At 45.5% G+C, this 14860-nt stretch overlaps 1 protein-coding gene across 2 annotated transcripts in view; it reads left to right on the top strand.

Annotated features, from left to right (window-relative positions):
- The window catches only part of PARD3B (par-3 family cell polarity regulator beta), a 624466-nt gene that overhangs the window by 332831 nt on the left and 276775 nt on the right, over positions 1–14860 (top strand). For both annotated transcript variants that reach the window (XM_083626664.1, XM_083626663.1), the window contains 2 exons: positions 1523–1729; positions 4800–5052. In XM_083626664.1, the coding sequence (XP_083482790.1) occupies positions 1523–1729; positions 4800–5052 (460 nt within the window). The remainder of the gene's footprint in view (positions 1–1522; positions 1730–4799; positions 5053–14860) is intronic.

Genomic DNA, 14860 nt, shown 5'->3' with positions numbered 1-14860 from the left:
GTGTTCTCGGCAAATCACCACTCATGAACAACCACTACAGAAGCAAGAAATTCCTACAAAATGGGTTCCTGCTGTAGTTCCACTGTGGGCTATGCAGCTCTTGTGCAAAAGGAAGGGACTGGCAGGGAAGAAAGAATGCCTACTGCTCCTCTTTATTAATTTATTTTTTAAAAAAATGCTGTCTCATGAAGTGCAATGAAATGCGTATTAATCAGTATCTTGCTAGAAATATTTATGTTTAATTCATGGAGACCATGCTGATAATTTGATAGCATAGTGCCATGTTTGGCAGGCATAGCTTAGAGCTGAGTTATTAAAAACTTTGCAAGGATTCACAGGTTTGCTAATTTTCATCCATATGCTAAAAAGAAAACATTACTCTTGAGAAATAATTATACATTCCCAGAATTCTTTTTTTTTTTTTTTTTTTTTTTGGTTAGCAGCCAGTACAGAGGTACAGACAAAAGAACATTTGTTTCAAGTCTTGATCTGAAGGTTAGAGGGTGGTTTTTGTTCCCATTGTAGTGTTGGCAGTGGCATAACGTGGGTTGTCAGTGCCCGGGGCCACACGGAGGGTGGGAAACGGACTGAGTACACATGTGCATTCAACTGCCTAACAGTGTCCGCGTCACCCAGGTGATTGCAGCCACAGAGATAAGAAAAGTTGTTAGATAGTCTGGAGAGGTCACTTCCTGGTTTGCATGGAGAAGCCGTTATCATTGGAGGTACTGAGGCATCATTGAGTGTTGAAAATTTGTACCCCTAACAATTTTGCACCAGGGAAACCGCACCTGTGCCCCACATCCCACGCCACTGAGTGCTGGGCTGGGTAGAGAGGTTAAACTCCTAAGCATGAAAATGGATGCAGTAGGAATGAAAATTGCCTCTGTGTGCTTCTTTTCGGGGTCCACCACCACCACAAATTTGGGCCACGGCTAGCAGGGCTTTGTGGGCTAGCGGCTCCCCACCCCTGCTTTCGCTGTCAGCAGGCAAAGATGCTTCAGCTGGCTCAAGGAACTTGGCCCACCTTGGCGAAGAGCCATTGGACTTGAAACATCATGGGGCTCAATAATGAACTGCTTTAAAGGCACCTTTTGAGAATTCCCCATCACTTTGCTCATATACTGTTATCTTCCCTGAGTTAATTTTGTGCAGACCTGCGCCGTAGCTTCTCTTACATAGCTTTTTTCATCTAGCAACTTGTCCTGTGATTCCATCCAGTTAGGATTTCTGTGATTATAATAGGAGAGTGACTTCCTTTGCAAAATCCGTATTCATTCATCTTAGCAAAATAGCTCCTTTTATATCCTGCTCCTTTGGATTGATTCTCTGGAGGGCTCAGAATACTAGTACTGTGTGTGAGTTACATACGTTCCTGTTTTTGTTTTTTTACAAACCTAATGTATTCAATTTAAAAGCCCCGGTTAGAGAACAAGAAGTGACTTCCAGTTGTGCAGCTGGAGAATCTAAGGTTTAAAAAAGTGTACCAAGTAGTCAAATATTTCTCGCTCTCTTTCTTCAGCGTCTTCTGGAAAGGATATTGGTCCCACCCTGGGTTTAAAGAAGTCAAGCTCCCTAGAGAGTCTTCAGACTGCTGTTGCTGAAGTGAAAAAGAATGAGCTTCCTTTCTATAGGCCCAGACCTCACATGGTTCGTGGCAGAGGATGCAACGAGAGTTTTCGAGCTGCTATTGACAAATCTTATGATGGACCTGAAGATATGGCAGAAGGTATTCTTTACTTCTATTTTCTGCTTCAGAAAGTTTCCATTTCAGTGCACAAGAGTGTCTGTTTCCTTCCAATTTGAACTGAAATGCTTAAGAGCTTTGAACGAAGGCCTAAATCCAGTATACGTTCTTGTGGGTGCTGACTAAGCTGACAAGATCGTGGAAAAGATCATTTAGGTCGGTGGTTTCCAACCTGTGGGCGCCAGACTCCTGGGGAGCCACAGAATCACCCCAAGGGCTCAGCAACAAGTAATGCTCCTCCAGCCAGCACTTGATTTCCTCTACTGCTCACCAGCAATGGGATTTCATCTCATTTCCTCAGAGTGAACTATGGCATAGGCTAGAGCAAAGGCAGAACATGGACCAGAATGTGCGCATGAGAGGGAGGAACTTGCTACTGCCTTGCAGCCAATCAGCAACCACCAAGAACTATTCAAATGCTGTGACTTGGCCAGTGCCAGTGGATGATGATGATGATGATGATGATGATAATAATAATAATAATAATAATAATAATAATAATAATAATAATTTATTTATACCCCGCCCATCTGGCTGAGTTTCCCCAGCCACTCTGGGCGGCTCCCAATCAAGTGTTAAAAACAGTACAGCGTTAAATATTAAAAACTTCCCTGAACAGGGCTGCCTTCAGATGTCTTTTAAAGATAGGATAGCTGCTTATTTCCTTGGCATCTGATGGGAGGGCGTTCCATAGGGCGGGCGCCACTACTGAGAAGGCCCTCTGTCTGGTTCCCTGTAACCTTACTTCTCACAATGAGGGAACCGCCAGAAGGCCCTCAGCGCTGGATCTCAGTGTCCGGGCTGAACGATGGGGGTGGAGACGCTCCTTCAGGTATACAGGACCGAGGGCGTTTAGGGCTTTAAAGTTCAGCACCAACACTTTAAATTTTGCTCGGAAACGTATTGGGAGCCAATGCAGATCTCTCAGAACTGGTGTTATGTGGTCCCGGCGGCCGCCCCCAGTCACCAGTCTAGCTGCCGCATTCTGGATTAATTGCAGTGTCTGGGTCACCTTCAAAGGTAGCCCCACGTAGAGCGCATTGCAGTAGTCCAAACGGGAGATAACTAGAGCATGCACCACTCTGGCAAGACAGTCCGCAGGCAGGTAGGGTCTCAGCCTGCGTAGCAGATGGAGCTGGTAGACAGCCGCCCTGGACACAGAATTGACCTGCGCCTCCATGGACAGCTGTGAGTCCAAAATGACAAAATGGCCTAAATCCAATATACGTTCTTGTGGGTCCTGACTAAGCTGACAAGATCGTGGAAAATATCATTTAGGTCGGTGGTTTCCAACCTGTGGTCCCCGGACTCTTGGGGAGCCACAGAATCACCCCAAGGGCTCAGCAACAAGTAATGCTCCTCCAGCCAGCACTTGATTTCCTCTACTGCTCACCAGCAACAGGATTTCATCTCATTTCCTCAGAGTGAACTATGGCATAGGCTAGAGCAGAGGCAGAACATGGACCAGAATGTGCGCATGAGAGGGAGGAACTTGCTACTGACTTGCAGCCAATCAGCAGCCACCAAGAGCTATTCAAAAGCTGTGACTTGGCCAGCGCTGGTGGATGCTTCCTTGCCGTTCCTGCCTCTGTGTGGAATTGGGGAGGGGGGAAATTCCTCAGCAGAGGCCATCATATCATGCTATTGGTGTGGGAGGACGGTGGCCTGGTGAAGATGCAGACCAGGACACCCCCTTCCGGTACCTTTCCTGGGAAGAAGGTCCGCAGGGAGGTCATTACCTTCTCTCTCTCTCCATCTTTCCTTCCCTTCTCCATTTTTTGGAGACTTTGCCCAGTTTAGTACAGTCAGTTTCACAGGCCGCGGAGCCTGTGAAATTGAGTTGTCCTTTCCTCTGTAGGGAAAGTAGATTCCACCCGTGAGAGTAGTGAAGTGCAAGGGTTAAGACAGGTTTGCAAGTGACTAACAATGCATAGGGAGTCTACAAGTGTTACTCTGGGGGTTCCTGGAGGCTGTGATCCTAAGCATCCTTTGCGGGTTTAGGATGGGCACTGCCCCACCTGTCCTAGTAGACTGGTCTCCACAGGGTTCCATTGCTTTGGTCCATATGGTGAGGAACCCTCATAAATAAACAGCATCTCTCGAGCCATGGCTGACCCAGGCAGCTCAATATGTCCCAAGCAGCTTACACAACCTGAATGGATGGCTTTCCATGGCGTTTATGTACATGTCCCCTCCATTTCCCCTTGGACACGACTCAGGTTCCCATTTACTTTTGATTTTTATGTATATTTCTTTGTTTTCCTTTGTTCCCTTTCTTCACCTGTGGGGAACGGGTCAGACATAAGTAAGGGGTGGGGGGCGCTTTCTGCCTTAGACCACCTAGCTGCGAGACGCAGCCCACCAGACAAAAAACCGTATGTTGCAATACCCAACCAGGAGTTTTGGAAAGCTGCCAAATAACTTGGTCCGGTTGCATACACAAAATGTGGACTCATAAATATTGAGGTTTAGTTATGCTCTCCGTCACAGAAATAATCCGTGACTGTGGGTGTTCCCACAGTCGTACCTTGGAAATCTGTACCTTGGAAGTCGTACCTTGGAAATAAAAGTTCGACTTCCAAAGCGTTCGAAAACCAAAGCGTGGCTTCTGATTGGCTGCAGGAAGCTCCTGCAGCCAATCGGAAGCCGCAGAAGCCCCATCGGATGTTCGGCTTCCAAAAGAATGTTCGAAAACCAGAACAGTCACTTCGATCGTTCAGGAGCCAAAACGTTCGAGAACTAGGCTGTTCAAAAACCAAGGTACGACTGTATTTTTAAAACTGGGGTCAACAAGCCTAGAATGCATACCAACACTGTGTTTCCCTATCTACCTGTTATCAAATGGAATAACTAGGAAATAAGAACCAGTAATGAGTCTTTTCTTAATTTGCAACCAGGTCTGACTGAAATTAACTGGCTATGTTTGACAGCCATTTAATGCGGTGAACGTATATTATAGGACACCGCATATGGACAACTACCCTGCAATTTCCATGTGTTCATCATAAACACCTCTTGTTTGTACTTATTGATTATCCTTCTCCTCCTGCAGATGGTCCGTCTGATAAAAGCTCTCTCTCGGATCAGGAAGCTCATAACTTTGAATCAGCCCTTCACATGAAGGTTGAGTTAGAGGATGTGGAAGCCAAGGCGAAGAAACACAAGAAGGCAAAAGAAAAAATGAAAGATAAGAATAAAAAAGCAAATCTGAAGCTCAAATCTAAAGCGAAAGAAAAGGACAAAAAGGAAGAAAATGAAGATCCAGAAAGAAAAACAAAGAAGAAAGGTTTGGGTGCCATGTTGAGGTAAAATACGTTTTTCTCTCCATCAATTAATAGTATGCTAGATGGATATTTATTTCTTTATTACCGCCGACTCAAGTTAGGAAAATATTCAGATGCTTGGTCCTTCACTCTCGGTGTTCTCTGTACTAAACTTCTAATAGAAGTGTTGCCTGGCATTTATCTAGATGGCAGGGATTAAACCTGAAATCATTTTGCATTCAGGGAAGGAGAGCTTTCCCCAGACAGATTGTAACTGATCGTCTTTCTTCTACAAGCCAAGCACAGTATCCACTGAACTACATTGAACCACGTTTGCTATTGACAAAAGGCCACTTTGATTGCTCGTTTCCTTTATTCAGCAATTAAACTCTTAACCAGGAATGTGTGTTTGCAACACAGGCCTCTTAATTCTTTTGTTAAAGTTTGTTTCCAAACTTTCTTTCTTTTTTAAGAAAAAAAAAGCCAAGTCACAACAAAGCAAGCTGTTTAACTACATAGGATAAACTACATATCGCCAAATATGGTTTGGCGAAATAATAATAATAAATGTCTCAATGTCTGTAAGACCGGAGCTTTTGTGCTCTTCTCTTGAGATGGTGTTCAATGGATTCGTTGCCATCATGGAAAATAATGTGTCATATATAAGTAGAAAGAGAAGGGGATCATAAGCAGTACTATAAGATCTAAGGGCACAGGGAAGCTCAGAGAAGAATGTGCATTCTCTAATTTGACATGAAAGGAAAAGGCAGCGTCTGCCAAAGATGATGGATGTTTTTCGCATCTAGGAAAAGGTTGCATAGGAAGTGTCCTTAAGGAGTTGGTTTCACACAGGTCTTCAGGCTACATGTTTCCCGCTAAATACCTTCCTTTTATCAGTGTGCCCTTCAGCCTGGAAGAACATTACCAACAATGTTCTATACAGTTGCACTTCCATGCAGAAAGGCTAGGATCCGAAGTGTCCCTTTTGTAACACCAATCATTCTGCAACCCTGAAATGCACGAATGCACAGAGTTAGGGACCCTCTTGAACGGAACCCAGTGACGTTACAATAGGAAGGGGGGAATTGATTGCTCTAATTCTCAGTAGTTCTTCTGTGTCAGTCACGTCTGACTCCCAAGAGACTGCGATCTACTCCCAGTTTTAAAAAAACTGGCAGTGATCTACCCCTTGTCATTGGAGGGAGGAGGAGTGTGCGTGGGGTGTGGAAGGAGAGGTTGTTGAGCTTTTTTGGGGGGGAGGACTGACCAAAGTTGTTGAGCTTTTTGCTTTTGGAGGGAGGAGAGACCAGAGCAGTAGAGGAGGAACCCTCTCCGGCACCCAGGGTGGGACACTGAGGGGCGGCGCAGCCCATACGGAGTGCGCATGAGCAGCAACCGTACGGGATGCCGCGCATGCACTCTCCATATGGGATGCCGCACATGCACAGTCCGCACGGGCTGCTGCTCGCGCGCGGTGGCTGTACGGGCTGCCACTTGCACAGCGACCATATGGGCTACCGCGTGAGCGGCAACCCGCACAGAGTCTGTGTGTGCGGCAGGCCATATGGACTGCGCATGTGCGGCATCCCGTATGCACTGCATGTTTGCAGCATCCCATATGGAGTGAGCATGCGCGGCAGCCCATATGGTTGCCATGTGAGAGGCAGCCCATACAGATGCCCGTATGGATGGCGCATGAGAGTGGCAGCCTGTACAGTTGCCTTGCGAGAGTGGCAGCCCGTACGGACACCATGTGAGCGGCGCCCATATGGACTGCATGTGCCTTGGCTGCTCTACAGCTGGAGGGAGGCAGGGGCCATTTTGTCACCCCCCTGAGTGGCACCCAGGTCAGCCCACCCCCTCCGCCCCCTACTTCGTACGCCCGTGGACCAGAGTTGTTGAACTTTTATAAAGGGGAAATGCCATACATCGCTAACTGGAAAATCAATATCAAACACATACACGCACCAAAATAGACAATCATCGTATCCACAATCAACTTCAGCAAGTGCCAAACGACTGCCCACATGATGCGACATAGAGGGGTGAGGGGAAAATATTTCTTCCCTGTTTCCCCACCCCCCAAGCGATCGATAAGGATCCCACGATCTACCAGGATCACCCGGGGATCTACCTGTCGATCCTGTTCGACCGGTTGAACATGTCTGTTCTATGTGAATGGGCATCTCGGTTTGCTTGCTGAAATGCTCAGCGTTTCAGACATGGAGTTTGTGTTTCTAAATCTCTCCGGTATTCTGCTTTCTGGGTGAGCATTTCATTTCCTCCCACTGTTCCTCCCACTGAGAAGCATCGAGCTGATTCTCTGCCTTTCTGTGGGGCATTGTATTGTAGGCAATCTGCGCATGGCAATGAGCATCACCATAAGACAGTGTTCTCCCACTTGGAGCATGGTGCTAGGTTTCATCTGCTGACCCAGGGTGTAGAGAAAGTACTGGAGATTACTGCACAGATGCTCTCTGGGTTTTGTGTTACGAACTCTCTGCTTCTTCTGCATCCTCACATTTAGTTGATTTACTTCCCTCCAGCTTTATTTGTGAGTCGATCAAATTTTTGTCTCCAGTATCTGCTTATAACTCTGCTCACTTGCGCCCCTTAAGCCTCTGGCATGATTTATTCTTTCTGAATGGTCAGCTGTGATCCACATTTTATATAGCAAATGTTTGCCGTACATGTCAAAAGCACTGTTTTTCTAGAAGATGAGGTGCCGGAACTCACCATGAATGCCTCCCTCCTAGAATGGCAATGGTGCCCATCTGAGAGGTGCCAGAACTGAGTTCCGGTTGAAAAAAAAGCCCTGCATGTTTAAGTACAAAAGGGCAACGTGGTACTTCAGATGGCTCCAACCACTGATAAAAGCAAACATGAGGACTTTGAAAATGCACAGAGAGAAGGGGCTCGAGCCTTTAGGGTAACCCAGACAGTTGGAGGTGTTTCCTGCGACTGTGCTCAGTGACTTTGGCACACACATAAAATCACTTTTTGAAATATGGCAGCCCCAGCTTATCAAGTTTCTAAGGTAAAGGTAAAGGGACCCCTGACCATTAGGTCCAGTCGTGGCCGACTGTGGGGCTGCGGCGCTCATCTCGCTTTATTGGTCGAGGGAGCCGGCGTCCAGCTTCCGGGTCATGTGGCCAGCATGACTAAGCCGCTTCTGGCGAACCAGAGCAGCACACGGACACACCGTTTACCTTCCCGCAGGAGCAGTACCTATTTATCTACTTGCAGTTTGACGTGCTTTCGAACTGCTAGGTTGGCAGGAGCAGGGACCGAGCAACGGGAGCTCACCCCGTTGCAGGGATTCGAACCGCCGACCTTCTGATGGCAAGTCCTAGGCTCTGTGGTTTAACCCAGAGCGCCACCCACGTCCCATCAAGTTTCTAGAGCCTTACAAATGAGTGGAGTTACAGGCTCTGGACTCTGCTTTGAAATAGATTTTGCTTCCTTGCTAAAAGTTTTTGTAGCTTTTGTAAAGCTGAATGTGTGGTGTGTCGCCGTCCCCCACCTCGAAACACCATTATACAAATCACGCTGTGACAACCATGTAAAATGCATGTTGTGTTTCTACTTAGCAAAGCAGGAACTTTAATCTTCCAATTCTTATGACAACCCCATCCGACGCAATTTGGGTCAGTGTGAAGACGGTAATCCGTTTGTCACTTTCTGAGTACTTAACTGCGCTTAACGCAGTGCTTGCTCATCCAAAAGGGTATTACGTGAAAGCGTATTCTCGAGTTTGCTGAATTGGATGATGGGTATTAAGTTCTTAATTTGTGGCCTAGTTAGTCTAGTTGCCTGACCTGAAATCATCTCAGCCTGTGTGTTTCCTTTACTGCAAAGCCAAAGCTTTGACTTCGTTTTTTAAATTAAGTTAAATAAAAGCTAGACCTTTTAAATCACCGAGAGAAAACGGCATCTGTCACGGTGCACTGTTGCTCTGTGGCCTGCTCCCAGAGCAGTTGTTAGAGTCATGGTGTATAATAAATGTAATGTGACTGTAGCCCTGCTATTACCTTTTCCAGATAGTGGTTGTAAAAATCCTGGGTTTACCCTTCACTTTTTATGGGTATGAAGGTAAGTTAGCTAATGGACTGCAGCCATACCAATGAAATTTTTAATAGCTAGCTCCCTATAGGCAGCCAATAGGTTGGAGTCGTGATGTTTGGGTTTTATAAAGTACAGCCCAACTGTATATCTGGCATATTCGGTGGAGAAAAGAAGGAAAGGCATGTATGTGCAGTGCAGGGCTCGAGACCTCGTATTATGTTTCCATAGTTTATTCGAAATGCCATTAGCGTAGCACCGTCTCTCGTTCCACAATTGAATTAGCCTGAATATGTTCATGGCGATGGTGGCTTTTCTGGGGCAGCATTGATAAACAGCCCTGACGCATAGCAGAGGGGTATCTCAGGGGATGGTCCGTATAGTAAAAGCTATGGTTTTCCCAGTAGTGATGTATGGAAGTGAAAGCTGGACCATAAAGAAGGCTGATCGCGGAAGAATTGATGCTTTTGAATTATGGTGCTGGAGGAGACTCTTGAGAGTCCCATGGACTGCAAGAAGATCAAACTTATCCACTCTTAAGGAAATCAGCCCTGAGTGCTCACTGGAAGGACAGATCCTGAAGCTGTGGCTCCAATACTTTGGCCACCTCATGAGAAGAGAAGACTCCCTGGAAAAGACCCTGATGTTGGGAAAGATGGAGGGCACAAGGAGAAGGGAATGACAGAGGATGAGATGGTTGGACAGCGTTCTCGAAGCTACCAGCATGAGTTTGACCAAACTGCGGGAGGCAGTGGAAGACAGAAGTGCCTGGCGTGCTCTGGTCCATGGGGTCACGAAGAGCCGGACACGACTAAACGACTAAACAACAACAACAATCTCAGTGGAAAACAGTTTTCTGTTATGTGTTACTCAGTTAAGTGTGCAGGAACAATTAATATAGTGTCTAATATGAGTTGTACCCACTCTTTACTTCTTTGGAAATATTACATTTTCCTACTCACAATTAATCTTATTTACTTTCGCTTTCAGGGTGTGAAGGTAGTAGCTGTTGTTTGTCTAAATGATTTGCTAGTGTTGCTTTGAGCTAAGCACCTGATTATCCCCCCCCCCATTTCAGTTAGAAGAGAAGAAACATTTTCATTATCAAATGAAGTCCCTTTTTTCACCTCTTACTTTTTTATGGCCAGCGGTGTTGCCTCTGTAATAGTAAGGTAGAATAATAGTCCTCCTTTGGCTTAAACTAACCCCCTGCTTTTACAGCCCTCAGCCAAGAGGGGTGCAGCAGCCATGAGCTGGTTTTTGCGGTTCTTTGTGTGTGTACCTTTTTGTGCCTTAGCACATTGTCACAGGTCATTGATGCCGTTGTTTCTTTGGAAGTGTGCCAGTCACTACTGGATATGCTGTCCGCAGTACCTGTCCCTGCCCTCAATATTAAGTTCCCCACTCCCTTCATATGGGTGATACATATGGGTGATCACCAGTGTCGAAGCAATGATTCTTCAACATCAGCTTCATTGGACTGGTCATATTGTGCGGATGCCTATTATCGTCTTCCAAAGCAACTACTCTATTCTGAACTTAAAAATGGAAAGCGTAATGCTGGTGGTCAACAAAAGAGGTTTAAAGACTGCCTCAAGGCAAATCTTAAAAAATGTAGTATGAAAACTAACAATTGGGAAACACTTGCCTGCAAGCACTCCAATTGGAGAACAGCCTTTACCAAAGGTGTCGTGGGCTTTGAAGACACTCAAACTCAGGAAGCAAGGGAGAAACGTGCTAAGAGGAAGGAACGCTTGGCAAATCCACACCGTGATCAACTCCCACCTGGAAACCCAGGTCCCCACTGTGGAAGGACGTGTGGATCCAGAATTGGCCTCCATAGTCACTTACGGACGCATTGTTAAGACCGTATTTACAGAAGACAATCTTACTCGGCTACGAGTGATCGCCAAAGAAGAAGAAGAAGACATAAAAAGGTAAAGGTAAAGGACCCCTGACAGTAAAGTCCAGTCGCAGACGACTCTGGGGTTGTAGCGGTCTTCTCGCTTTACTAGCCGAGGGAGCAGGCGTTTGTCCGCAGTTTTTCCGGGCCATGTGGCCAGCATGACTAAGCCACTTCTGGCGAAACCAGAGCAGCGCATGGAAACGCTGTTTACCTTCCTGCCTATTTACCTACTTGCACTTTTTGACATGCTTTCAAACTGCAAGTTGGCAGGAGCTGGGACTGAGCAACGGGAGCTCACCCCATCGCAGGGATTCGAATTGCCAACCTTTTGATCGACAAGCCCAGAGGCTCAGTGGTTTAGACCACAGCGCCACCCGCGTTTATCCAGATTCAGTGTTTGGTGCCTTGCCTAGCCAGGTTTGTGTTGATAGGCAAAGCTCTGAAAAAGCTTGGTTCCAGGATAACCTAAGGAACCCCTGAGCCTTATATACCTGCTCGATCACTGAGACCACCTGGAGCAGTGCTGCTAGGTGTTCCACATGTTACAGAGCGTAACATGAAGTCAGGTATTCAGTGTGGCTGGTCCCATGTTGAGGAATATTCTTCCAGCAAGGATTCAGAAGACCAACCTTACTGATAACATTCAGGCATCTCTTGAAGACTTTTTGTATGTCAGTAGGCCTACACCTCTGTGTAAAGCATTCATTATTGGCCCAGTCATTTTAATGATTATTTTGTACTGGTTTTAATCATTTTGTTTTTCCCCCCTATTATGCTTTATTGAGCTTAAAAAGAAGTAACAAACAAAAGGGTTACCCAAAAGAAAGGAAAGAAAATGGTAATATTTGTTACATCACATCACAATACGTTCTTCTTAAGTTTCTTGCGACTTCCTGCCACCCCCTCATGTATCTACCACTTAGTCTATCTAGCACACTATTTATTTTCGTTCTCTTATGCTAATTTTCATCAGTATTGTATTCTCTTGTAATTATCCATCATACCACAGAAGTCATTCAAAGCCTGCCACTGACGTCATATTATTACAGTAATCCTTGAGATACTTTTTGTACACGAAACATAAATTTACACAAACAACAAATTTATGTTTCATGGTATACGTATTGCTGTGCACCACTCTGATATTTTATAACATGGTGGTTTAGCCATACTTCTATAAACAAAAATAAATAAATAGATGTCGGGATCCTATACTGGGAACCATTGGCCAATACATGTGTGCATGAACCAGTCATGTCCAGAAAAGGATCCACTCACAAAAGTGTAGGGTGTTTTTTAATCTTTGCATGTATTCGTGTGTGTGTGTGTGTGTGTGTGTGTGTATACTCATTTTTTTTCTGAATCCAGTGGCGCATTAGTTTTTTTAGTACCACTTAATGTAGGTGGGAAAGTGATGGGAATAAATGCATACATTGGTACTGCAAAGGGAGGACTAAATTATAAACAGAAGCTGTTTAAAAGGTTTTGTGAGGCCTTCATTTTTAATTTTTCTCGTCTGATTTATATCTACTGTACAAAACTGTCAGTTGTTAAATAAAACTACCGTGTTTTTAGTTATTGCAGGCAAAGGGGATGGGTGCAATAATTAATCTGAGAACATATGCATGGCCCATTTGTCACATCATTAAAAAAATATACTGGCTGCTTTATGACACCCTTGCCTTCTCCCCTCCCCCTAAATTTTGATTAGTCCTTAGTTGTGCTTAGTGTTTGTCAAAAGCAAAGACAAGAGGAATATTTTCATATTAAAAATGCTCATGTACACATTGCTAAAGGTTTATTTGTTTAATTAGGGTTCTATTCTTTTCTTAGCATACATGCATAAATCTCATTAATGTTAACGAGTTAGGCCAGCGCATCATAGGGGAGTATAGCCTTCTAACTCATTAATGTACTTTGATAATAAGATGACCTATATTTGTGGAGCAATTCATAGTCAAGCTTCTGACTTGTTTTTGATGGAAAGGAAAGAACCGGAGACTAAGAGCTTGAACTTTGAAAGAGACAGAGCAGTGTGTGTGTGTTTATGTGTGTGATGTAAAAATCACACACACACACACACACACACACACAATGAAAGAATCAAACTTTATAAAAGTGTGCAACTATAAATAGAACTGCCATATAAATTATAAAAAAATAACATTAAGTTGGAGGCTCTAGGAGGCTGTCTTCTATTTATATCATTTTTAAAATAAAAATAAAAAACCAAAAACCTTTTTAAGGAAAAGAAACTTTGCTTTCAAGTCTTTGCAGGTTTCCCATGTACTTTCCTGCTTCTTCATTCCTCCTTTCTCAGGCTGTCACACAGGCGGACTTGCATGAACTGCAGGCTGAATTCTCGCCTTTCTAGACAAACTCCTTAGTCAAGTCTACATTCTGCTTTTGCTGTTTTACTGCAACATAATAGTGTGTGTATGTGTGTGTGTATATAATCTTAAGGATAGTGTAAGCTGTTTTCCCAGTAGTGATGTATGGAAGTGAGAGCTGGACCATAAAGAAGGCTGATCGCCAAAGAATTGATGCTTTTGAATTATGGTGCTGGAGGAGACTCTTGAGAGTCCCATGGACTGCAAGAAGATCAAACCTATCCATTCTTAGGGAAATCAGCCCTGAGTGCTCACTGGAAGGACAGATCCTGAAGCTGAGGCTCCAATACTTGGGCCACCTCATGAGAAGAGAAGACTCCCTGGAAAAGCCCCTGATGCTGGGAAAGATGGAGGGCACAAGGAGAAGGGGACAACAGAGGACGAGATGGTTGGACAGTGTTCTCAAAGCTACCAGCATGAGTTTGACCAAACTGCGGGAGGCAGAGGAAGACAAGAGTGCCTGGCGTGCTCTGGTCCATGGGGTCACGAAGAGTCGGACACGACTAAACGACTAAACAACAACAAAGCTGTCAAAGGATACAACTTTGGTATAAAAGTGCAACAGTGCTATATTTTGCCTGCTTCATGATGCGCTGTTCTTGAGATCCCCTGGGATCTGCCCATCCCTCTTCCTTCACCATTGTGAATATTTTAAGGAAGAGTAACACAGAGATTTTCAGAAAACAATGTAGTACGGAAAGGACCTAGAGGGTAGAATCTCACCTGTTGTTTTTTTGCAATAGCAAAAACGGCTATGGGAAGTCTGGAGCTTATTGCAGTTTGGGGCAGAGTTCCATTTTACTAGTAGCTAGGGTTGCCATATTTCAAGAGGTAAAAATCCGGACACTAAAAGTTGTTGCCTTTTTTTAGGGCAATCTGAAGTTCCAGAGCCAGAACAGGGGCAGAGGAAGGGGGGTGTGGGGGGTGCACCCCGGGTGTCACCACTGAGGGGGGTGACAAAATGCCGGGAGGCACTCACCGCAGGGCCAGCAACGCGCCTGAGCATTGCGTCTCTCCTAGGAGTGACACAGTGGCTTGGGCGCCCGCAGGCTCCCCGCTGCCCCCAACCGTCTGCCTGCTGCCTCCTCCCCAGCTGGGAGGCTGAGGCTGGCCCCACCCCTGGACGCAGGGCACATGCACCGGCCCAGGCGCCCAAATGGCTTGCTCCTCCACTGAGCCAGGAGGAGGAGGAGGAGAAGAAGAAGAAGAGTAGGAGGAGGAGGAGGAGGAGTTTGGATTTGATATCCTGCTTTATCACTACCCTAAGGAGTCTCAAAGCGGCTAACATTCTCCTTTCCCTTCCTCCCCCACAACAAACACTTTGTGAGGTGAGTGGGGCTGAGAGACTTCAGAGAAGTGTGACTAGTCCAAGGTCACCCAGCAGCTGCATGTGGAGGAGCGGAGACGCAAACCCGGTTCACCGGATTACAAGTCCACCGCTCTTAACCACTACACCACACTGGCTCTAGAAAAGGCTAAGGAGTAAACCCTA

The sequence above is a fragment of the Podarcis filfolensis genome (genome assembly GCF_964270895.1).
Source record: "Podarcis filfolensis genome assembly, chromosome: 1".
Classification (NCBI taxonomy): domain Eukaryota; kingdom Metazoa; phylum Chordata; class Lepidosauria; order Squamata; family Lacertidae; genus Podarcis; species Podarcis filfolensis.
The sequence above is the reverse complement of the archived record's forward strand: the minus strand, read 5'-3'. Positions and strand labels throughout refer to the sequence as shown.